Below are 27022 nucleotides of genomic sequence, written 5' to 3' on the forward strand. Positions count from 1 at the left end.
CTGTTTGACTTAGGATAATCACCTAGTTCACGTAAGGCTGCAAAGAAGATGTCCTATGTATGGGTCCACAGCGCAGACTAAGAACGTAGGAATTGCAGGAGTGACTAATTTTCCCAGATCCCAATCTTTTTTTTTTTTTTTTTTTTTTTTTTTACCAGCAAAGCTTTCTTTGTGAAAATGAAGAAAAGGCTGGTAAGGCTGGTAGTTCCCCAGGCTGGAATATTTCTCATGATAATGCCTTTTAAGTTGCACCTCAAAACAAATTTTTAAATTTTTCCTACTGACATAAAAGTATACTTCAAATGCTAACATATCCCTGCAGTTCTACCTATCTCTTAAACAAACTTGATTTTGTATGTCTCACTTAATAAGCCTGAACTTATGAATAGCTTATGAAGTGTGACACTGATTATGAGCAGGTAATATCAGAGGAAAATTCATGGTACATATTGCTGCACACTTAACTGTGGTGACATTCTTATAAAAATATTTTTGAACTTTAATTATGTGTGTGGGGAAAGTAAGTGTGTACATGTGAATGCAGGTCCTGGTGGATGGCATTAATCCCCTAGTCCTGGAGATATATGCAGATGTGAGCTATCAAACATGGGAGCCAAGAACTGACCTTGGGTTCTCTGGAAGACCCGAAGTTCATAACCACTGAACCATTCTCCAGCTTTTCTGGTATGCTAATTTTCTAAAATGTGTTTTGCATGTTTGTACAGGACAAAACTAGACATAGCAAAGGTATAGGGAAAAGAAAGGTTTTCTGGTCTTGAGTAAGTATATATGCATGTATACATATATATATATATATATATATATATATCTCAACAATTGAAAGCACCTTGTACTTGGAAAGATAGCAAATTCTAAACAAAAATATATTTAAAAGCTAAAGATACACTTTACTCACTGAATCTGTGTGTGAGAAAAGTAAAAGGAAAGGTATGCATTCTAAAATCAAGATAAAAAAAATATGAGCCAGGTGTGGTGGCTCATATGCAGCACTTTATCTTAAGAGGTTAAACAGGAGGATTCCTGTGAATAATGGACTTCAGTGTGTGATCGCGTACACAACACTGATAATAATATTTAAATCTCTAAGTACATTAGTGATGATATGGTCACAGGTCATGAGAACTAATTAAAAATGTTGTGCTATTGTTTAAAAATATTTGTCCTTAGTACAGTATCTTTTTGCTATGAAGAGAAACCATGACAACAGTAACTCTTAAGGGCAAACATTTAATTGGGGCTGGCTTACAGTTTCATAGGTTTAGTCCATTATCATTATGGCAGCATGCAGGCAGACATGGTGCTGGAGGAGCTGAGAGATCTTGATCTGCAGGCAGCAGAAGTGACAGGGAGTGGTTTGAGTATACAAGACCTCAAAACCCACTCACAGTGACATAGTTCCTCCAACAAGGCCACACCTACTCCAAAAAGTCCAAATCCCCTTACAGAGCCACTCCCTATGGCCAAACATTCAAACACACAAGTCTATGTGGGCCATACCTTTTCAAACCTCCACATAGGGAAGGTGTCATTTTCACATTAATGTTTCAATCAGAATACTGTTTTACTCTTAGAGTAATATTTTGGGAGAATGAGAAAACAAAACTGAAGTTAATCAATAGTAATGGGGAAACTGTATGGAAATTATGTCTGAAGAACATATGGAACTATGGAAAGGCACATAGTTAGTAGAAAACATGAAAAGTCAAGAAGGAAAGGCCTGATACAAATACTGAAGGACATTCCTAACTCTAAGAGCTAAGTGTATTGGTGAAAAAGAGGTCACTCTTTACACAAAATAGTTTGAACATCACTGGAAGACTCCTCTGATATCAGCAGAAAATGAGCTACTAATGTAATTACAAACCAAGAAATCCATCAGTTTTTAGAAGAGAAGGTACAGAGGTTTAGATGAGAAATGATATTTGAATACAGTTAATTTATCTGCTTGGGGAGGGTTAGCAGTGCAGACTTGCTGAGTTAGTATTTCACTGAAGGTCAGGTTTGAGAGCTTAAAACATTGCTCTACTTCCAGTTTTCTCTCTCTACTTTGTGCTTGTGGTTGAGATGTAAGCTTTCAGCTTTCTGTTCCTGCCACCATTCCTGCATATTGCTGACATGCCTCTCCAAATTAAATTCTTTCTATAAATTGTATTTGTCATGGTATTTTATCACAGAAATAGGAAAGTAACTAATACGTAGTGAAAGTAAACTTATACAAGTCAGAAATGTTCTTGTAAACATGTCAGGATAAAAATGATCCTAGGGGATAAAGGTTCAAAAGCACAGTCAGCGTGCATGGGCACCTGGGTGTCCTCACCTGCCTTGAGGATGAATGCCTGCAGGAAAAAAGTAAACCCAAACCAAGAAGGGAATTCTGAAAAACACTGGCCAATGTGTCGTTCAGAGTGAGATAAGGGTCAGTAAAATGTGTTCACTGAACTCATTCCCCTTTCCTGACCACAGTCCTACAGTAAAATAGCTCCTTATGAGGTAGCAGTGAACAAGATCTCTCTTAAAAGTAGCGATTTTTCTTCACACACCAACAAAAAACTTTCTACTTCCTCTGTTAGCCTCAGTGATTACCTGACAGGAGGATATGTCAAGAATGGTGAAGCAAAAGCACATCTGCATGCTTTCACTCTAATGTTACATGAGAAGCTCAGTCTCCAGAGGCCTTTGCACAGGCTCTGTATGGCCTGAACTCAAGCACTAGGATTGTTAGAATGAATTATCTCACTTCTGGGCAATGAAAAAAAAAAACATGTGAAGGTCATAGGTGGAACCACTTACTTCATTTTGATGACTATTTCTCTTCCCTTCAGGGGAAAATGTAGTCATAACATACATACAAAAAAACCCAATGTGATAGCCAAACAAAAGTGATTTTATTTTATACTTATTTGCTGAATATATTGGTGAATCTTATTTTGTAGGCAGACACTTGTAATCTTTTATACTTTTCTTAAGGTTATATGAGAATTCTTTTTTGTAGGGATGTGTATGTAAAACTGGTACCCATACTATTTTTTTCCAGATCTGATTGTCTTTAATAGTCTTTTATCAGTTTTTGAAATTCTAGGATATTTTCCAGTGACTGGAGCTGGTTGGGCTTCATCTGCATTCTTAGTGCTGAGGCTCTCTTTGTGGCCCTCCCAGGGCTGAAAACTTTCTCCTTTTTACCTCAATTTTATTCTTTACTGTCTAACTAGTATTTCTCTATTGTGGGCAATGAAATTGGCCTTTTAATCCTTCAGAGCTAAATCAACTTATTTCTACATCCTAATCATTAACATTTGAATTTTGTTTCATCTTATCATTGTCTTTCCTTAATGGCTGGTCTCAGATTTCAAAATCAGTGCCTTCCTTAAGGCTCCACTCAGAGCAACCATCTTCCTCCTTGCTGGCCAGAATATCCATCCAATGACTCTAATCTGCTTCTCTGCCCAATTTTTCCCCTGATACATATGAAGGTTATACATACCCCAAACCACATCCATTAAGCTCCATTCACTTCTGAGGAGCTTCTGAGTCTTGGTCAGTCCAGCATTGCCTTGTTTGTATCACTTGAGTTCTCTAACTTTGGAAACCTGCATGGTTTTCTCTTTTCTTCTTTTTTTTAAAAAAAACTATTTTTATTTTTTGTGCATTGGTGTTTTGCTTAGATGTTTGTCTGTGCCAGATCTTGTAGTTAGAGTCAGTTGTGAAATGCCATGTGGATGTTGGAAATTGAACCCGTGTCCTCTGAAAGAGCAGTCAGTGCTCTTAACTGCTGAGCCATCTCTCCAGGCCCCCAGATGTTTTTTTCTGTAACTACCTCATTTTTTCTCTTATTGAATGTAGTCATGTCTGGTTTCACATTACTGATATTCTTATATGATGCTCTGATGGTCTACCCAGGCATATTTCTTATTCTTGATGAGAGTGGTGGCCAAGTCTGCCATAAACACTATGTTCATTATTCCCCTCCAGAAAGTAATAATTAAAACTTAGTCTAGACAAACATGAATTTTTCTTTGTTCCTATCATGGTAGATGTTTTATGATGGTTTGTATAGCTAAAAGTGTTTTCCTTCCTTTGCAGACTGGTTACTATTCATATGGTTATACTATTTGACATGCTTCTCTGCGTAATTGGAATGGCACTAGGACATACCACTTCTGGTTTTCAGGAGAGAGACTTGTAATGAAATATGAGTTTCTGAAGCTGAGCTTTTTTAGAGCTTTCCCAAGCCCATTCTTTCTGGGGTAATGCAATTTGTAAAGGGAACCATGTCTCTGTGTAGCCTTAGCTGTCTGGGAATCGCTTTGTAGACCAGGTTGGCCTTGAACTCACATTGATCTGCCTGCCTCTCCCTCCCTGACTCCCTGAGTGCTGGGATTAAAAGCATGCACCACCATATCTGGCTGGCTTCTACTATTTATGGACATATGGACATCTCATACAGGAATCTCTACATGAGCCAGGGGACCTGATAGGCTGAAATCTGAAATCTGACTCTGCTTTATGCTTCTTTATGAAGTGCACAATAAGAACATTCAAACCATATCTGCTCTGCTCTATCTCCAAAATATTCCTCCCTTCTTCACATTCTCTGCTGCTGACTGGCTCTGGCCTGTGAGCTTGTGGCTGGATCCATCAAGTTTTCCCTTGCTTCAGAGGTGACTCTGACCACATCTCTTCTCTGTCTAAAACTTGAGGCAGTCTGGTAAGCATATTTATTCTGGCTCCAAGGGCAAGAGGCACTCTTGTGCCTCTAGGCTTGACACCAAACCTTATCCAAACCTTCTCCATATCACATTGTTTCAATGGCTTTTTCTTAAATACTCTGTCATTTGGCTCTTGGAAAAAAATAATACTTCTTTAATGCTATCTCAGGCTATCCCATCCTAAAGAATAGAGACTCCTCCATGGTCTTGAAGAGGAGATGACTATAATGTTCAAAGTTTCTTTTTGTTAATAGAAACAGAGGCACAGGCCACACTTGGTTCTTCCACTCAGGTGGAAGATCAGTAAGTAGATGCAGGTACAATGGGCCACATACCTATCCAACATTCACCAGGTTAGAAAAAGGCATAAAGACAACAGCAAACACCTAAGTGTTTTCTCTGTCATTGTTTACCATGGTTCTAGTCAAAGTAAGGAGAAAGGCAGGATGGGGTTTGCCAGGTAGGACAATTAAACAGAATATACCACAAACTTTGTTTCAGTTAGCAATATCTAAAAAATGACTCTCATGAAATTCTGGTTAGAATGCAAAGTGAATCTATTTATATAAATGTATAATTGTTGAAGCATTTCTATGTAAATTAATTATTTATTTCATTGTGACCCTGCACACAGTTACACTTTATGAGTGCTAGCTTGTAGGTGAGGGAATAGCCATGTCAGACAGCTTGAACAAGGTCACACAACTAGTGCATGACAGACATTTGATAGAAAACTTCCTTCTAAGTTCAGGATCCAGTATTTTTTATTTGCTATGACATGTGGCTTCTTCAGCATAAAAAATAAAAGTACACACACATACAGAAACATACAACAACCAAACCAAAAAAAACCCCACTATCATAGGTTAATACGGGGTGTGGCAATAAGATTTGTATGTATGAGGGTTTAAAGCATCTGATTTCTCATGTATGTATTTCCTGCTGGCCTAAAAGACTTACTGCCTGCTACAGAAGGTATTGCTGCACTTCCAGGAATAGATAGTCAGGGTATTTCTGCCAGCACCTGGCCACTGTAAGATCCAGAAAGATTTGAGCCTACATGCCTCAGCATTGTTGGGGCAGAAAGGGGTACATATTTACATTTCATTTATTCAAATGATTGGATTTACAGTTTTGGAGGTTGTTTGAAGCATCTTACCAAAAGAAACACATTTCAAGCAAGAAGTTAAAAAAAGTTTTTAGGACCTAAAGGCCATTTAATACCAGAAATCCTACTTGGGTAGTTTAGCAAATATTTCTCAAAATTCACAACCAATGAGACAGATTAGTATCAAACACAGTGATTTGGTTTCAAAACTGAAATGCCTCTGATAGGATGAAATGTGGTTATTTTATAGTAAGCCATTAAAAAAAAAGTGGACACATTTGTACTGAGAACCTAAATTATTACTCATTTGGCTACTTGGTGAAGTAAATACAAAAAACGTGCCTGTGATGGAGGTTGAAAATACTATGACATCAGCAAATGTTGGACTGCAAAGAATGATTAAACATATCCCAGAATCTAAAACAGAAAAAAAAAGTCATAACCTACTCAATATAGCCCCCACTGGCCCAAACCATCCCATGGAGTATACTCCTTCATGTGAGGGTTACTAACCCACCTGCTACAGATGTTGCTATGTCACTAATTAACAATGATCACAAAAAATGTGTCATACCAGCTTTTGTTATCATTTGCTATATATTAGTGGCAGAAGTCTTGCAACAGCCACCATCAGAGGTCATCTGACAAATGTCCATCCATTAGTCTAAGAAATCATACCTATAAAGCACTAGGCATTCACTTTTCAGTGAGTTCTGTATAGTAGGCTCCCCATTCCAGGGGAAGAGGGATAGAGACACAATTCCAGCCCAGTGCCGTACCATAGCCTCCTATTCCTGTGCTTCTTTACGGGTCAACTTGTAGATCTCAGTCGGTCCATCCACATGGGTGATTGTGGTAGTGAGCTGAAGTTCTTCCCCACTGTGGACACCCAGGTCACCTGAAACAAGGTGTTTGGTATTATAGTTTTTCAAGGATGAAGGTGAGGTACGTCATGTTCTACACCTGATAGGCTCTCTCAACCTTTTTGCTTAGAATTTGTTATATATTTTAAATATCATTTTTAGCCCACAGACAGGTCATTAATGATATATGATTTAAATCACTGCTGATAGCATTCATGGTATTATTAACATTTAATAAAAGCTTACCTTGAACTTAAAGCTATTATAAATACTTACTAGCCAATCTTATTTAATCCTCAAAGTGCAAGCTAAGGTACAGTCATCTATGATCATACAAATGAAATAGATGAAGAGCCCAGGAAAGAAAAGCACCTATTTCATGGAGGAATAGGTGCGTAATAGCACAGCAGTAAGGCTTGGCAAGCAGCATCTGACTCTGAGGCCAATGTAGTGAACTAAGTCAGTAAGGGATACCTCACAGTGGATGTATAGGGATGAGTAGGCACATAGCAGCTACTGATGATAACATATTCAATGACAATGTCTCCTACAAACAAGACCTACCCTAACCAAATATTAGAGCAAAGTCTCATATCAAAAATACCAACAATAATTAGGGGCTTTCTTCAGAAACAAAGAAGCAAAAACATGACAAATATTCTCCTGCCCCTCAGTACTCCCTACACATCAAGGTCTTGAATTCATCATCAGAACACAGAGTTGTTTGCCTAAAATGGAATAACATGATTGTTGGGAGTGATGTCTTTGTGCACTGTGACCAGCAGAGTTTTAATTCAGGCTGGAGTTTGGCACTGTGATTTTTATGAAGCATCTGCTATCTCAGTGTTTTGTAAACACTGTTCTCCATCACCTTCTGACTGGTCAAATAAAGAGCCAAACATCCGATATCTGGGCAGAAAGGATAAGGAAGGACTCCCAAGCCCAGGGAGAGAGTCTCAGGTGGAACCAGAGAGAGGCAGAGTTGCCATCAGAACACGGATACAGAAGGAGCAGCCTGGATGAGACTAAGATGGCAGGTAATGGGCTGCATGGCTGGGAAGTGGGCCAGGCCAGAATTGTCAGAGTAGAATAGCTGAGTGTCTGTCCAGCTATAGTGCTTAAAGGTTTTAATAAATATAAAGGTCTCTGTGGCATTATTCTGAGTTAGGGGAGGCATAGAAAAATCCTTGCATTTTATACATGCCTTTCCTTAATTAGCAGGAAAAATAATGCTAAACACTTAAGTCTGCTAGTCAATATCCAACGATTATATAAATGATTTAGCAAACTAGTGAGAAGAGTAAAAAATACCTGACATCAATGGTCAGTTTAACTATGAAAGGTACATACATACTTTTTTTGTAGATAGGAATACAGGAAAAAAGAGCATGAAATGTACATATGAACATATGCATGTGTGACTTTCATGCTATACAACTACAATATATTTTAGAACTAAAACTTTTCTTAGTTTAACACATATAATTAAATTCACGGTTGGGGCAGAGAGGGAACCAACAGCCCTTTAGATACTGTCATGAGCACTGACAGGCTTGAAAGTCTAAGATTCCCACAGGTTATCTCACGCAGACATTACACAGTGTTTGGTTGATGTGTTCATGTATAACATGTGGCATTTGTTTTTTATTATAGATCCATTTTTCTGTATGGTATATCATAATCAATCATATCATTAAATACTAGCTCTCAAGACTCTTGAAAAGACCATTCTAAATAAAAAAGCTTTAAATCAGGCTCCAGAACTTTCATTAAATGTACTTTTAGATAGAAAAAAAATGCATAACACAGTTGATGAGAGGTTGCCAAAGCTACCTCAAGCCAAGGACAACCACTACTTTTACAAGAACATTCTCTCCAGTCACACATTTTTGTTGTTTTTCTTATTTTTAAAAAATTAGACTAAAAACTAATGTGTTTCATCATGGCATTTCAAATATATATCTTGTTCATGCCTTTCTCCCCACTATCCCTTCTTTCTCTTGATCATTTGTCAACTTCTTCACCTCAAATGGCCCTCTTTTGCTTTCACGTCACATGTATGTCATCATTCTTTTTCTCATTGCTGTTTCATGGTTCCTCTTTAACTTTCATCACACACACACACACACACACACACACACACACACACTCACACACACTTGCAGGCACATGAGTGAGCTAGAGCTATATACCTATATCTAGTCCATGACTCAGTTGATCAGAGAAAGCAAAAGTCTCACACTTCTAGTCAAGAAAGTAAGTTATGGATTTACATTTAGGATGAACCATCATATCAAAGCCAGGAACATTTGTGCCATTCACAAGAATTTAAAAGACAATCCTGGCCAAAATACTAACAGTGTTTACCTAATGGATTTATTTCTCCTTAAAATGTGTATGATGTTGCAGGTTACTTAAAGAAATAGCCAAAACACATTGTCTTAAAAAAAAAAAACCCTAAAAGAAACAACAACAAAAAACAAAACTAAAACAAAAAATAGGCTTTTATGTTCTAACATTTCTTCCTGCCCCTCCTTTCTTTCTTCCTTTTTCCTCTTTGTCCTTTTTATTTTTTTAAGAGATGGGATTTAACTATTTAGTCAAGGCTGGGCCCAAACCCAAAATCTCACCCACCACCTGTGCCTCTGAACTGCAGAGATTACAGTTGTGCACCATCACTCCTGGCTCTAACACAAGTTTAACTGCTGTGCAGACACCGGTGCAGAAATCTTCACAGCATTGTACTAACGGAGATAATAATCTTATCATTAACATTCTGCTGATGAAAAAGCAGAGGCTAAGTAAAGTACCCAAGGCTGAAATCAACTCACAGCAATATTAGATGCAGAAATACACCACAGTAATATGGGCTAGGCTCTATTCAGGCTAAGCCATCTCTTGTTCAATTTTACAGACCACCAATGAAGTATGAGGTTCAGTGTAATGTATGCCAGCTATAAATATACACATCTAATAATGTGGAGACACCTTTAGAATATTACTTTTCTTTTAATATCTAATATGTTTTTAGCATACAAATCAGAGCAAAGACAAGGGAGCTGCTGTCTATGTATATTTGCAAAGTGTACTGTTGGAGGCTTAGCATGCTGTGTGTTACCTTAGCTTACCTGATGTACTAGCTGAAGACTCAAGACAGGGAAAATCTATGCAGCAAAATATGATTCTTGCATCTTGAAGGGCAACTTTTTCCTCTTAGGGGATAGGATTAGCAATACTCCAGTAACAGAAGGGGAGTAGGATTCCTTCATTTGTCTCCAAATCCCATTAACCCCTATTTCTGCCAGTCTTGCTCCATCTGTTAGTCTATCTCTTTCTTGGCTTCTGGGTGCTCAAAGTCTCTTCCCATCCAACACAAAAAAGAACCCTTTGAAAACATTATTTGGGGTAGGTGGGGGAATTAAGGGAACCTCCACATGTAACAACAATCCTCTTTAGCTATTATCACACTAGTTCGTCTTTGATAATAACATTAATATACAGGAAAGTTCATTTTTTTTAAACAATATGGCCCTTTGGTACCTAGCTGATATCCAAGGACACTGGCAGAGGATATATACCTCTGGTGTATCATCACAGGGATGTAGTGCTACCCAGTTCTAATGGCATATTGTGTTTTCTTGGTGCCAAGAAAGCCATTGACAGGATGCAGCCTGCTAAAACTGGATATATTTATCATATCTGTGCTTGTAAATATTTTGATAAAAAGAAGAGAAACTGCTGTGGCCATCTTGAATGTTTCATAGATTCTTTGTGAAAACCAAGGTTATCTCATATTATAAGGGACCTCATAATTGCAACCTTATATCCATCAAGGGCAAATAACAGTTGCTCAAGAACTACTGCCAGAGACTTTCTATACTGTGAACTCATATTTGTTTCTCAGGATCAAATATAGTCTGTGCTGGAGCCAGGATCCTGAGATATCTGTGACTGTTTTCAAAGTTTGTGTTTTCTCCACATAAACATTGTCATCATCTTCTTCTTCTTTGTTGTCATCGTCGGTGCCTGGCTTTGTCCTCATAGTTTTAATTGACTCTATCATTTACTATGTACTTTTTCTTGGTCCCATATCAGCCTTTCCCTATTCACCTTTGAAGCTAAATCTAAATGGTAATTATTTATAAGGACATTTCTGGTTCAGAGTTGAATTAAAAAAAAAAGAATACTATATTTGTAAATCTAAGTTGATTCACTGTAAAGCACTAATGTTAGCATTATGTTTGTTTTACATCTTGGGTGTTAATATGATGGTAGTAGTGATTATGTTTAAAAAAAATAAAGAATAGTAGAGTTTTTCAATTATTTTTTAAAATAAGTCAATTACACAGGACAATATTATCCATGTAGTACATACTCTTCAATCATTCATCAATATGTGCCTACCCTGGCTCCTTTTACCTTTGCCCAGCTAGGATGAGCTTAACATCCTGACACTGTCACTCTTTTCTGGAGTTTAGGGACAAACCCTCCACTGGAAAGCAGCTGTGTTTTCCCTTGAGGGTAAGGATCCCTCATGAGTGAAGGTAGTTTTGGTGGAACAGGGTACAGAAAGCATGGATCTATTTATTAAGACAGCTTAACAATGAAAATACTTCAGAAAAAGAAAAAGAAACACAGTAAGGCCTCAGAGAATAAATGCTATTCATACACTGAGAGAATTTAAAGTACAGTGTCTCTTCCTGAGTTTGTTTGCATTTTTTTCTGGAATATTTCAAATTAGACCTTTCTCAGAAGCTCTGGGATATTTCCTAAAGCTCCAGAATTCATAGGACCTATTATGTGGTCTTCTATCATTTACAATAGATAAAAGCACTGCAGAGGGTTAACAGATTTGCCAACAACAACAAAAACCAAAAGGGTTAATACAGTCAGTGCTCATTAACTACAACTTTTTAGCATTTTTATTACAACATCTTGGGAACATAGCAATTGTTTCATGTGATATTTCCTCGAAAGACAAAAATCTCAAAATCAAGTCATGGCCAAGGCCATGCGGTTTTTGTTAAAGTCTAGCAGGATGTCAATGTTCTTGTTTATAATCCAGAGTCCCATTATGCTGGCACTATGAAGATTGGCTGTTTAAACAGCTTGATGTCCCAGTTTGCTACATATTGTAATACATGAACAAGCAATGGAATAGCAGGTAATGGATGTTTAGGTCTCAAACCCTCTAGAAAAGCAGGAAGTGGGTAATCAGACTCACTTAGGACTCATGGCCAGAGATTTATTAAAAACAGAATGTCAAGAGCTCTGCATTTCAAAGAAGTCCAGGTATATAAGAAGAAAGATAAAGCTTCTTCCCAGGACATTGTCCCATAGAAGCAACAGTACAGTATGAAAACAGATAGTAGTGGGACTGAACAGTCCTTGCTCTGGACACTACACAGAGTCACCTTTCTTGGCTCCTCCTCATTTCCATTTATTTTTTAGCCAATTATTACTGCTACATGCCTCTATTATCAGAACTAAGACAAGTGAATTTCATGTTCTAGCACAGCCTGAGCTACACAATGAGACCTTATCTACAAAAAGAGAAAAACAACAAAGCCAAAAACCAAAACCAGAATCAATCCTGCTCTTAAGGAGTCAAGATTCCATTAGAAGAGAGAAGGCATGGGCTAGATCACCTCCGACATCTATGCCATAAAAAGCATAATCATATTCCTTCAAGTCTTTTCCTTAGGACTCTAGTTCCATATGTAAGAAAATGGATACAAATTAAAACCTGAGAAAATTTGTTTATTTTAACTTCTTCTAAGACAAACAATTTTAGTATGTATGTATACATATTTGTTTGTGCATTTGCATAGAGTGCATGTACATATGTGTGTGCATTTGGGTGGAGGCCAGATATAGATGTCAAGTATCGTCTTCAAATCCTTTTCACCTTATTTCTTGAGACAGGGTTTCTCAATGAACTTGCAACTCACTTTTTTAGATAGTCGTAGGGAGCAGCAAATCTCAAGGATCTGCTTGTCTTTGTCTCCTCCCTGATATTCCTTACTCCATTGTCTGGGTTACTGCCACCATACCACCATGCCTAGTTTTACCTGGTCTTGATGACCCCCACTTGTGCATTTGAGTCATCTCCCCAGCCCCAGTAAAAGTTAGTTTACTTAAAGCATTCAGATGACTTCTTGGACTGGAAAGATGGCTCAAAGGTTAAAAGCATTGGCTGCTCTTCCAGAGGACCTGAGTTCAATTCCCAGAAACCACATGATGGCTCACAACCATCGAGATTTAGTGCCCCCTTCTGGCACACAGGTGTACATGCATTATTTATTATGTATGCATACATAATAAATAATGCATAAGGTATGCATAATAAATAAATAAATTAATAAATATTTCTTTTAAAAAAGATAATTTGCAGTGAAAACTTCATTGATGCTTATCAGCTTGACTCAGACTTAACTAATTAGCACAATCTGACACCAGCATACAGAAATGTTTTATTTAGCATAATTTTCTGTGATCCAATGTGTGTGTGATATTAGAAATAGTTTTCAAAGAGAAGGCAATATGTATGTAGACTGTGCCCCAAAGAGGATAGGGTTTCACAGGCTCTGATGAAGACAAAATCCACTCATTCAACATATATACACACTGAATACTTAAAAGTGAGGGCAGGTCTTAATGCAAGGAGATGCCAGGGTGCTCATCTCTGAACCAAGGCAGACAGTTCAAACTAGTACTAACTTCAGAGAAGTCTTATGTTACATAATAATGAGGATACAGTTAGGGTAAAGCAGGTATAAAAAAGCCAAAAGAGTCTTTTTTTAAAAAAAAGAAGAGCTATTAAACCAGTTTATTGGCCATATGTTACATATAAACAGCATTGGGCAGGGACAATCATTTCCCTTTGTGATAACTAGGGTAAATATTTAACAATCTCTTCTCTTCTCTGGTACTCAGTTTCCTTTCCTCTGACATGACCAGACTGGCTAAATACAATATAGCTTTAGATCAATGTCTTGGATGCCTGTGATCATAAGGTAGGAAAAGGTAGCATTCTGAGCAGTAGAAGAGAAATTGGTTTGGAAAAAAAAAATTCTTGAAAAGAATACATAATGTCTTGGGTTGATCCTAGCACAAACATACGCACACACACACACACACACACACACGCACGCACAAATACATGCATATGCATGCATACACAGCCAAAACTCATAAAGAGAACCAAGGAGAAGAAAGCAAATCCCAGGTACCTTTGCTCCATACCTCAGGAAACTCTATGAAAGTCTGCCACATTGAAGGAATAAATGTGGCAGACTTTCATAGAATTATTTTGCTCACATAAAAGTGAGAAAAATGAGCTGGGCATGGTGGTTCTCACCTTTAATCCCAGCACTAGGGAGGCAGAAGCAGGTGGATCTCTGTGAGTTGGAGGCCAGCCTGGTCTACAAAGCAAGTCCCAGGACAGCCCCGGCTTGTTACACAGACACCTTGTCTTGAAAAACACACAAAAAGAAAGAAAGAAAGAAAGAAAGAAAGAAAGAAAGAAAGAAAGAAAGAAAGAAAGAAAGCCCATAAAAACAAACAAAAAAAAAACTACAAAAAAGTAAGAAAAACAAATTTTATTCTTTACTACTGGAACTGGACAACATTTTATAGTAGTGAAATATTCTCAATATATTTTAGAGATAAAAAAAATAAGTATTTCAAGGGTTACCTAGCTTGTGCTGAATTTTTGTTTTATGGCTCCTGAATCCCCTCAGTTACTCTCTGCTAGTAATAGAAAGACACCTGGAAAAAAGTTTAACTGATGAACACAGGGCTCTTTAGCTGTCTAAATCTTGCAGACAAATGTACTCTATCCTGAATAAATCTGTAATGAAAAGACAGAGACTCACCATTAGACTGGTCTTCCCCATAGTTTTTATGGGATGGCGCATATAAGAACATTAAAGCAAAGACGTACAGGTTCCACATTCCATAGATGCCAGTGAAGAAAGCACTGTTCACTTGAACTGTAACACCACCCCATTTCCAATGGCCTTCAGTCACCTATGGACAAAGAAAATAAGACATCTAAGTGAAACAGAAAAGCATAATACCAGTATGGAAATCAATCAACATGAAAGCCAAGGCTCTTCTTCAAATGGACAAGTTAAGGGCCTTATAAGACTCCACATTTTTATGTGAATGAAATCCATATAAATTAAAGTCTACTGAGGGTTTACTAGTGTCAGATGCAAATTTTTTTTAAATTATTTTTTATCGATTACAGTTTGTTCACTTTGTATCCCAGCTGCAGTCTCCTTCCTCATCCTCTCCCTCCCTCTTTTCCTCCCATGCCCCTCCCCAAGTCCACTGATAGGGGAGGTCCTCCTCCCCTTCCCTCTGACCATAGCATATCAGGCCTCATCAGGACTGGCTACATTGTCTTTTTCTGTGGCCTGGAGGGGGGAGCAGTCAATGGTTCTTATTTTGGTTATATATTAGTATAACTTTGAGAGTATCTCTTCCTAGAAACTTAAGTGCAATTATTCTTTAGTTAAAGGACTGCATTTGACTCCATCCACTACAATTTCTTCTCTGCCTTCTTTCTATCTAAACAAAAGCTCCCTGAGGCAAAACTATCCCTAGTTTGCTTGTTGCAGCTGCAACATCATTGGTACTTGATGTTTCATGTATATGCAGTAAACATAAATGCACATATAATCAATAAGGAAGAGTGAAGACTCTGATATTCAGTTTCCTTAAAAACTTGAAGGGTTTTAGATTGAAATGGAATATATACATAATTTCTAGAAATTGTGTGGCCGACAGTAACAATATGTTGTACTTATTTATGAAATGTCATTTTAGGTAAGCTATTCATAAAGGTATTTAGGAAACTTCCATTTACTTTCTATTTTTTTGCCAGAGATGTTCAGAAATTGCTTCTGTTTGAGATAATGACTTGGTAATTGTTTTCAGAGTGTTTTGAAGATACATGGGTTACACTAAAAACTGCTACAAAGCTCTTGTGCTGAGTGACTAATGATTTGTACAAGCATTGAGATCAATGAAAAGATTTTGAACACTTCTGCTTGCTATAGGAAAATTTTAAATGTGGATAAAAGAATGTACTAGGTATGTGTTCCTTTGACAGCTTAATGAGACTGGTTTATAAAAATTTTATCTAGGAGCCACTTTTAAGTTGCAAAAGGGCAAGCTGTATCTAACTCTTAATAAAGGTTAAACTTGGCTCTTGTTTATGCTATAGAAGATATGTATGTGTTCCTTCAGGCCTCCCTAAGGGTACCTAAGCCTCATAAGACTTATATATATATTTTTTTTGTGTGTGTGTCTTGAAAAACCTGGAATGTCTGGAAACCAAAAAATCCAATTGTAGACTTAACAATGTTAGCTTATCCCTTGGTCGTACCATCATAAACTCTTATTCCTTTTGGAAAATAATTAATTTTATGAAAAGTCCTTGTAGCGGTTTTGATAAATAGAGTTTGTAACCATTACTTATTTTAGGTCATGTGTCAGCATTCAAGCTTTTATGATTTCTTAGCAACGTTTCCCAATGCCACTCTAACATTAATATACAAATTGTGCCCAATTTATAAAAACTACACCATGTGGAACATAGACTGATGTTCAATGAATATGATGGTAGGGAAAAAAAGTTTTTAGAGAGTTCCAGAAACCTACTCTTCAGGTCTAGTCCAGTTAATAGGGAGGCTGGACTCATTAAGACATAAGAAACACAACTTTTCTGCTCTGTTGGGGCAATGGGCTATCAACTAAGGAAGGGGCATGTAAGAGGTTGCATTTTGCAAGCTAAGCTGAGAAAATTCATAATTGCTATTTTTAATTTAATTGAAATTTAATTTAATATAATTAGCATTTTTTTTCAATTTCTATGAAGATTTGCATTTGATTTGTTTGCTTGTTTGTTTTTCTGAGACACAGTTTCTTCACTGTCCTGGACTCACTTTGTAGACCAGGCTGGCCTCAAACTCACAGAGATCTGCCAACCTGTGACACCACACCCGGCTGCATTAGAATTTTTAATTTTAAGATTATAATACACAAAAAATATTGTAATATACTTATTTCTCCCTTCCCTTTTTCTTCTTCCAAACTTTATGTACTGCCTCACACCCACTTTCTTTCAAATTCACAGCCTCTTTTTCATTTAAATGTGTATGTGTACTTATAAATAAATGAATAAATACAATCACCTTGGTCTTATAATCAATGTTACTTGTATGTATGTGCTTTCTGGGCTGACTATTTGGTATCAGGTAACCAGTTGGTATGCGCTTCCCTCAGAAGTCTATTTCTTTTGCTCCCAGCATTCCTCAGTTGCCTGTAGTTTCTTGTCTAAGCCTATAGTTTCTTGTCTAAGGCATCTGTCAATAAAGAGCTGATTGCCCAATTAGCTGGGCAGAAGGATAGGAAGTGGAAGGCAGTACTTCCTAGTAGGGAGACAGAAACTCTGGGAAGGGAAGAGAGAAGAGCGCTGGGTGAAGCAAGGTGGACAGGTTAACTTAGGTGAGACAGCTGAGGATCTCCCCAGCTAAGGCCTTAATTTTGAAAAATTAAAAGGTCTTGGCATCTTTACTTTTATGGTTTGAAGGCTACCCCAGGGCTTAGGCTTTTTCCTTCACCAGGAGATATATCCTGTCATCTACATACCTTTGCAGCAAAATGTGGCAAAATCCTTTTACTCTCAGTAGTTTTAACAGCCAGCATCTCACTGTTAAATAAGATTTCCAAACTCCCAACACAGGCTTTCTTACAAGAAACATTCACTTACATCTGTGTTAGACACAGAATGAAGTGATCACACACAAAAACAAAACTTGGGAACATACTCTGTGAGAGTTTATTACATGTATATTGACCTGCATTTTATCAGACCTCTGGAGGCTCCTTAACTCACTGTACTTCTTTCCTTCACTGTACTTCTGTTCCTTGCCAACACTCTGCTATACCTTTTCTTCATTGCCATGACTCAGACCATTAAAATAGCAGGCATTAAATATTGAAACACAGCCCCAGTTACAAAGCTTCAAGGTCATTCCAACAGCTTCCTATGTGCCTTTTATTCCTGGCCTCAGAGCTTCAATATCCTGGCAAGATTCCCCACATATATTTCATGGGGCTTAAATGGAAGCTCTCCCAACAAATATAATGGAAGTTTTAAAAAACATACCTTTTACCTAAGGCTGAGCTACATTTCAAAAAGTTACCCAAGAGATTTTCTTTAAGGTAAGCTCATTGCTCTGACATTGCACAGTGAAATTAGAAAAGAAATCCTCTGATGACTATACTAACAGTACCCAGGACACAGTTGTGCAGAAAAAATGTTTTAGGTATCTATAAATAAACCTTTTTAAAACCTTTTATTACAGCAGGAAGAATATGTTGTACTAATGGAATTCAAAGACATTATACCTCCTCAGAGTTGAAATCCACCCATTTGACTATTGCAGCTAATATAAAAAGCAAGTTGAAGTCCAATACTGGAACAACAGTGAATTAATTTATCTCAAAAAAGAAAAAGACTGCAAATTTTGTGGTAAGACAGTTTCCATCAGTTTAAAATGTGCAACAGTTAAACACGTACAAGATTAAATTCTAGCAAGGTACAGTCATCTTTTTAGGAATTAATTTAGTTTTTATTAATTATAGCTTATTCACTCTGTATCACAAATGTAGCCCACTCCCTCATCCCCTCCCAATCCCACCCTCCCTCTCTCTTGTCCACCCATGCCCCTCCCCCAGTCCACTGATAGGGGATGACCTCCTCCCCTTCCATCTAACCCTAGCCTATCAGGTCTCATCAGGACTGTCGGCATTGTCTTCCTCTGTGGCCTGGTAAGGCTGCACCTCATCAGAGGGAGGTGATCAAAGAGCAGGCCACTGAGTTCATGTCAGAGACAGTCCCTGTTCCCATTACTAGGGAACCAACTTGAAGAATGAGCTGCCATGGGCTACATCTGTGCAAGGGTTCTAGGTTATCTCCATGAATGATCCTTAGTTGGAGTATCAGTCTTGGTACTGTCATCTTAGGAATTAGCCCCTCTAGAATTCAAGTAAAAAGAGTTCTGCAGAGTTTAAGTCAGTGGAGAAGACAGTGGTACAAAAGTGGGTATGGGAAGACAAAGGCAGGCCTCAAGAATGGAAGTACCTTTCTCTTTCACGTTCCTGAGAACATGACCATTTTACCGGATACTCCAAATGAGGGTTTTCTATTCTCATAGCTAGGGAATTCAGTAGGCTGTGTAAGAACAGCATATTGCTAAGGGGTTGGAGAAACCGGTAAACACAGTGGTCACTTGAGGAAATTAGCCAAAGGTTGAGTCAAGTCTAACCCAAACCCTCTGCTTGAATATGGGTGTTTGAGCCTTTACTGAATTAAAGATTCATTCAGGAACCATAGAGATGGCTCAGCTGATAGGAGGTGTTTGTCAATGAAACTGGTAATCTGAGTTTTATCCATGGGATCCACATGGTAGAAGGAAAAAATTTGACTCCTGTGGCACATGTGATACACAGACACACACTGACACATGCACAGGTGCACACAAACACACAGATGGGTAATAAATTTTTTTGAAAAATTAATTCAATATTGGCAACAGCTGTGCTCCATTTAGAGTGAAGCAAACTTTTTGATATAAATACACTCCTACTACAAGTCAAAGAAGATAGGGTGAACAATGTAAAACCCATGTTGGTATGTTATTTTATTTATTACTATATGTAGTTAACCTTGAACATAGACAGAAACACAATACATCCCAGTGCGAATAGCCAACCTAGCACTAGAGGTTCATAACTTGTTCCCCTGTATGGAATTAAAGAGGCCTTACTTGAGTAGGGGAAAAAAAGTATCCCTATTTTCATTACTTTCTAATTGAAGTTGTTACTTCCTTTAGTTATGAATGTCCAAAACAAATCTTGGTATTAGCACTACTCATGAAATCATATTTGTATACCAATTAAGTGCTGAGGACATGTTCATAGTAAGTCTGAGTTATCTGTAATGTGTGTGTGTTTGTGTGTGCACACATGTATATGATATATGTATACATACATGATTCCTTTTGAAATCTAAAATATTTTATTTTACTTATTTAGAAGCATTCTGAGAAAGGAACCATAGCTTCATTAGATTGCCAAAAGAATCCATACAGAGTTCAGGAACTAAAGAGAAATATGGTGGCAGATGAATGGATGAATCACTATTCTCCTAAGGTTCTATCTGAATGCTGCTCTATGCTGCCAAACATAGCAATGGTAGAAACTCAGCAAAAGATCCAGAGTGATTGAGTTCTAATCTCCAACTTGAATACATTTTGGTAAGTTACTAATGTAGTTGTTCATGCTTATGACACACAAGAGACTCTACTAAATACTTGCCAATATTCCTTCCATATATGGCACATTGTACAGTTCAAAAAGATTAAACCCAAGAAATATTAAATAACTCATTAAATTACTACATTTCTGGGAAACAGAGTATATGGAAACACCCAGAAGCCATGGAGTCAATATTTTTGCAAATATGAGTTAGAGTTCCTACCCTACTTACTTCAGAAGAACTTTGTAAAATACGACTGGTTAATATGTACATAAATAACCAGATTTTAGATGACATTTTCAATTTTCAAAGTAAGTAATCAATATTCAAAAATTATAATCATTAATGAGATATTAAAGTACATCAAAACTCTGAGTTTCAGAAATATATTCAGTATAAAGGTAAGTTTCTACCGATGGGACTTTTGAGTTATGTCCATATTTAGATGGCAGTATAATTAACACAGAGAATGGCCTAAAGGCCTGTTAAAGGATCTTTGTTAATGCTAAGTAAGGACGTAAAACCAAATTACCACATGCTTATCAGTGTTTTCCACAGGGCTTGAAACTTTTACTCTCTTAAGTGAAATGTCCCTTTAATATGTCTACAGAGGGGGGAAGCCAGTCAATATTACCAGCTTGAGGAAAGTCCCAAGAAAGAGTAGTCTGAAACAAACAAGGCTTATGTAGCTAAACAAAATAAGACCCTCTACTTTTGTCCTCAGTAGCTCTGCAAAATGTCCTTTGCTATAGGTGGGAACCACTCCAGGGATAGTCTCTTGAGAAGGCATAGGTCAGATCCACTCACCTGACTAACAATGAAGAAGATAACAGTCATGGCAGCACAAGCCAAGGTGATAAGCATGAGGAACTTGAACCGGAAAATCAGACCCTATTAATAAAGACAGAAAAGGTGGTTTAATATATTCTCATTGTCTCATTTTCTCAATCTCTCTCTTTCCACATGTGTATATACATTTTTATAAATCTGTAAAACCAAATATCTATGAATGATAGTAGAATAATTTCACAATTAACACCCTTTCTGCAGAGGTGAATGTAAGTCAGAAAAATCTTGAGCAAAACATTTTTTGTGTTCTTATCTCTCACTAAACAGTGATTCTGGAGTCTAAGAAATTACATTTATAACATGTCATGAGGCTGCCAAATTCCCTGATAAACAGGTTATCCACAAAGGTTTAAAGTTACCAAATGCAAGCTTTCTACAGTTGTAATAAAATTCGTCTCCCTTTGGGGGGTGCATATTAATACAAGTAAAATCAATTTGGTTGAATTTTTTCATTTGTCATTCCAGCTCTGAAAATAGACAAACCTGAGAAAGTACTTTTGGTTTCCAAAATATCAGGATTTAAGGAATGGTGCCTTACTGATTAGGTTATCTTCTGTGCAGATTGGCTATGCAGAACCCTATGATTTCAGTTTCTCTCTTTTCTTTTATAACAATCCATTTAAATAATGAATCTAATAAATGACATCTGCATTAGAGACTGGAGGAGGCTAGGTGTTTCTCTTGAATAAGAAATATAACCTACAAGCATATTATTGAACTCTACATGAGCACCTGCTGAGTATTTTAGAGAGGATGAACTACTAAGAGTCTGAGAAGTATGGGTCAAAAAGATTGCTCAGAGGATAAAGTTATTTGCCACACACACACCTTAGCAACCTGAATTTAATCTGTTGAATCCCTGTAAAAACGAAAGTGAAGAGCTGAATCTACACCATTATCCTTTGACCTATATGCTTGTGCTGTGACATGCACACACACACAAACAATAAAAATTAGTTATTTTGATTTTTTAAAAAGCCTGTTAAGCAGATCATCTGGGCTGAAATCTGCAAAAGTTAGGGGGGAAGTCATACCCCAAGCTAAGCTCCGATTCTATATATACCAGTGTCCCATCCAGTAAGCACCTAGGTCTCATCAAAAGTTGCTCTGAAAGAACCCATTGCACAGGTTTCTATCTTACAATTATGAGATGAAGTAGAAGTTTCTGATTTCTTGGAAGAAACAGTTGTGTTATGGTGATGTTTTGCTGACAGCTGTCTTGTGAGAGGCCATGTGATGTTTTGCTGCAAGCTGTCCTCTTCTAGGTGTGTGACTTTGGCCAGTTGAAAATATGTGTGGGTGGACTTTGAGGAAAGGAGATATATGGAAGCCCATGGACAGTGAGAGAAAATTTTTTGGATCAATATCACTTTGTTGGTCATTGTTCTTTGACACTCACTTTGCAAAGAGAAACGTTCCAGAGAACTTCTTGGGACAATCCAAATGAGTCTTTTAGCTTTTGGTGATTCATTCATATTCAGTGGAGTCTTACTGTTTCTGCTGGCTTGTGCTGATTTATGTTGCTGTTTGGTGTTGGCATTTGGACTGGACTGCTGTTATCTGGACAACAAGAGTAGACTCACACTAAGGAACTACTTATAAAAAGGTCTACAGCCCATATGTTTTTGTGCAAAAATAAATGAATAGCAATATATTTTTAAAAATCTTATTATGTACTTCTGTGTGAAAAAGTCTGTATATTTCCCTTAAATATGCACTATTTTACTTGTGAGTTTTTTACAGAATTAATTTGAAATATACAAGCCCTGGATTTGCTACAGAGTAAGAAGTTATTTTATTTTATTATTATTTTTTAATTTTGAAAATTCTGCAGAAATCAGAACTCCTACCATACTTTGAAAAGGGGTAGTGGGAGAGGTGCAGGGAAGGCTTGTTTGGCATGCCTGTATGTATATTTCAGAGCATATATATATTTTTTTAATGTAAAAGCTGTATATTTCTCGGAAGTTCTGATTTTTTGTTTCCTTTTTTCTTCAAGCATTTTGCCGTGAACTTCTTTTATATATAGCAAACATTTGGAAAGAAAAATATGTGATGTTCATTTAAGAACTACAGCACAGTGCTGATTCAATACACTAAAGACTGATTAAAAAAGTGATAAAGGCCTCCATTTTAAATGTCATTCATATATACCTTGTGGATAAGAGCTATAGAGAAATAAATTATTGAATTACTGAAAAAAAGAGATCTACAACCTCCTTTTCCTAATAATCTTCTTTCTTCCCTATAGCTGGTCAGTGGGTTAGAAGGGAAGTAGAAGTGTTTAAAAACCCTAAATAAAGTAGATTTGTTGAAAATTCTAAGCCTACAATGAGAACACATTGATACCTTAGAAAACCCCAGTAAATAGTTGTTTGGATGCTTTTTTATTTGCCCAAGGACCCTATATAAGAAGTCCATTTTATTATTATTAATTATTATTATTATTATTATTATTATATGTCTGAGAGAGAGAGAGAGACAGAGAGAAAGAATATGAAAAAATGAGAAATAAGAATGTAAGAATTTGAACACACACATGTCACAGTGAGTTGTAGAGGTCAGAGAACAATTTTCAAGAGTCAGTTCTCTCCTACAGTGAGTTCCAGAGAATAAACTCAGGTTGTCAGGCTTGTGTGGCAAGCACCTTTACTGACTAGATAATTTCTATGGCCCCTTAATGTGTATTTGAGACTAAAATTTCTAACTTTCAGAGCTGTATGTTTATACACCCAGCTGGAGATTATGAGCATTAGCTCTAGAAGAAGCCAAGAGAGCTTCTTACCTCATAGTGCAGCCTCCGGACTTTGCTCATGGCTGGGAGACTAGACTGCTTCCCACTGATGTTTCGAAATACCTGAAATACCATGAAGCACAGAAACAGGAAGTAGAGGCAGAGACAGATACCTGCCACAATGATAAAAGCCATCTGCAAGTATACAGTGAAGGAAAGGGCAAGTTCACCAAGGGCAGGTCTAAGAGGGCACAGCACTCTTCCCAGCTGTGTTGGTGACATTCATCTTTGTCTCCAAGTGTTCAAGAGGTTTCGATGAAAGCACTACTATTAAAACCTGCCACCGATTGGGGTTTTCTAACAAACAATTTCATAGAAGGGAATATTCAAACTTTTCTAAGTCAGGAAAAAGAAAAAAAAACTGCAGTCTATTTTTACAAAAGCAGTTAGGTCCCTTTTAGAGCTAGTGAATCAGAACCTGTCTTCCAAGTGTATTTTGAGGAGACTCAAATGTATCATAAATTGAAACACACTAGTAAAGGTTACAAAATGGGAAGCTGTTTTAAAATCACTGAAAAGTTTAAATAAAGATACTTCAGTTCCACCCAACATATACCTTAATCAGACTTCCTAGAACCAGGAAACACACGTAAACATGTTTAGAAACCATTGTTCTGTGTTTGGACTTTTCTAAGAACAAGACTGAGTTACCCTGGAGGAGGTATAAATGGGTCAGGTTCTGTAGAAAATGTAAGGTGTCCTGACAAGGGAAGAAGGACACAGAGTGAGGGTAGGGATTGTGAATGCAGATAGTACACTCACTGAGGAAATACTGAGGCATGCCACTAGAGCCCAATATTTTCTAATATTTTGACAGGTGTGAACTCTACATCCATTTTCATTAAGTAGTATATTTAAAACAAAATTCCTTTTTCTTTACTATGACCAACAGTACATGTAATAAAGAGAAGACAGTTATTTGCTGCAAGACTTAAAATTTCATTTGCTTCTCTTGTCCTTCATATTATGTGTAAAATGAAAGGGTTGAACTAAAGATTGTAATTGTTCTTCTTATACAGTTACCATTGTGAATGGTGGGGAGTAGAGGAAGTTCAACTCTTTCAACTTAAAGGAACTGAAAGTATGTATTTTTTTTTTTTTGCTCAAAAACTTCTTCAACATTAAGAAACTGATATAAGCATTACCACCTGACAAAGTATGTTCATGAGTACATGTCAAGGCATCGGCTATTAAGGAAGAGCACAACACCAGGCTACTCCCTCACTCCAGAGAAGAAGTTTTTTTCTCTATCTCTCTTAGAATGTTAAACATGGTATTTGGAATATTAGTTTTCAATATTAGCATCCTTAGAGAGATAAGTTAGGACTCAGTTTTTTCTTCACAGGAGTGATGCAGATAGTGATTATGTAGACCAACCAGAAGTCTCAGCACTGCTCAAGAACTAATTATATTAGTCTCATTCCCACAGAGCCTCAGGAATTAAAGGTGGTTATCCAGTGAAGCCACTGTCAAAGATTTATACACAGGCTTGGTTTTCCCATATAAGTCCTGCATACAAGTGACCTCAGAGCCCAGCTTTCCCAGTGATAACTTTGGTCCCAAACTTTCTACAGCAGAAGTCTCTCACACAGGTGACTTCTGTTATAGTTCTTCCACAGGAACCAGAAAGTTCAAGAAGATGCTGCTGGATCTTATAGACTAGATTGTTTAGGGTATACTTAAGACCAGAAACTTTAAACTGAATATAAAACCCCAGGGAAATCCTGCAAGCTCTCCACTTTGGCTCTTTTCACATCCTGAAAACATAGTAATTCTCATTATTTATCTCCAATTGTTACTATTGGTCTCAAGGTCAAAGCCCTGGCTGACCTCATAACAGAAAGCATCAGCTGAGCTACAGAAAATGATCATGGAAACTAGGCAGGTAGGAAAAGAAAAATGAAATCCCGAATATCTCAAGGAAGGATACAGCCAGTTCTGTTCCAACATCTGTAGTCCAGATACTGTAGAAAGGATTTGTGAGTTGTACTCCTCTGTAAAATAAAAACAAAGATGAAAGACAAAAAACAAAGATGAAAGACATAACACAAAGGCAGAACAGAGCTTTCCTCAGCATTGCAACAATGGAGTATGGTTTGGGTGTGAGTGTGCTATATTTAGAAAATAAACTTCAGAGAGCATAAGGGGATGTAGAGCTTTAGACTATGAGGAGCCCAAGCACATTGCATGTATAAAGGACTGAGCTTTTGACTTAGTCCCAGGCTTCATCTGAGCATATTAACCTCTAATATTTCATTCCATGGACCCCAACCACAATTCTTCATTTCAAAACCCCTCCTGGTAAAATGGAAGTGGACACAGAAAGGCCCATTTCATCTTATAGTGACTCTAATACCTGCTCACCTCTCACACATGTCAAATATGAAGAGGCAGAAAGAGCCAACAGCAATTGGTCCAACTTGCTTCCAATACCCTGCAATGTGATTTCGCTCATGTTGATCCTTAAAAAAAAAAAAAAAATTGAGGAAAAAGGAGAGCAAAGAAATTCCATAGGTGATCCAGCTTATCACCTATTGTATGCTGGATAAACCACAGCATTAGAAACAAAAGAGAGAAAACTCACTGTTTATGGCAACTAAAGGAGAACATTCATTACAAGTCTATTCAATGAGGCTGTCAATAAGAATGAATGCTGCACTGAGAGATAACAGAGAATAGTCTTAGGGTAATTTCTGTCCCATAAAATAAATTGTTTAGCTAATAACTTTTGTAAAACAATTGCAGGGAATAAAAACATTAAGTCAGTCTTATCTTCATCATCACAAGGCACAATTTTCCACCTCCATCACCTGCTTTCCAGACAGTGTCTTAGGATACAGCACAGTTTAGCCTGAAACTTAAAATCCTCCTGTTTAAGCTTCTTAAATTTTCCACCAGTCCAGCATGAAGTATTCCTTTTGATAGACAGTGAAAAAATGCACATATACGAAATATCTCAGCCTCCAGGCAGAAATGGTGGCCTATATCATCTTATTCTGGACAATCACCCTGGTTAGGGCCCTGCTATCCTTATCTCATTTCCAAGGAATCTCTGCTAGAGGAGCTTTCATGTTACAAGAGCCCTTAGGTGGAAATTATCTGTGGGTAATTTCTCTTCTTACTGTTCTCCTGCATGGGGAACTGGCTTTGGTTTTAATGATCAGGTCATAATGGAACTTAAAAATAGCCCTGTACTGCATGATGGCTCATGGTTCAAAGCAGTTGCAATCAAGCCTAACAATATGAATTCAATCCCTGGGAACCACATGGTAGAAGGAGAGGACCCCTGACTTCTTACACACACACACACACACACACACACACACACACACACACACACACACA

At 37.3% G+C, this 27022-nt stretch overlaps 1 protein-coding gene across 3 annotated transcripts in view; it reads right to left on the reverse strand.

Moving 5' to 3' along the window:
• The window catches only part of Wls (Wnt ligand secretion mediator), a 133370-nt gene that overhangs the window by 5394 nt on the left and 100954 nt on the right, over window positions 1-27022 (reverse strand). For 2 of the 3 annotated variants that reach the window (XM_055614303.1, XM_055614304.1), the window contains exons 7-12: window positions 26042-26139; window positions 25608-25671; window positions 23669-23812; window positions 20842-20925; window positions 14576-14729; window positions 6615-6733 (exon numbers count right to left, since the gene is read on the reverse strand). In XM_055614303.1, the coding sequence (XP_055470278.1) occupies window positions 6624-6733; window positions 14576-14729; window positions 20842-20925; window positions 23669-23812; window positions 25608-25671; window positions 26042-26139 (654 nt within the window). In that variant the 3' untranslated portion in view covers window positions 6615-6623. Of the gene's footprint in view, window positions 1-1232; window positions 6734-14575; window positions 14730-20841; window positions 20926-23668; window positions 23813-25607; window positions 25672-26041; window positions 26140-27022 lie in introns of those variants that run through there. The other variant, XM_055614302.1, reaches the window with a different exon arrangement.

This window comes from Psammomys obesus, unplaced genomic scaffold (genome assembly GCF_907164565.1).
Source record: "Psammomys obesus unplaced genomic scaffold, mPsaObe1.curated_primary_1811, whole genome shotgun sequence".
NCBI classification, from domain to species: domain Eukaryota; kingdom Metazoa; phylum Chordata; class Mammalia; order Rodentia; family Muridae; genus Psammomys; species Psammomys obesus.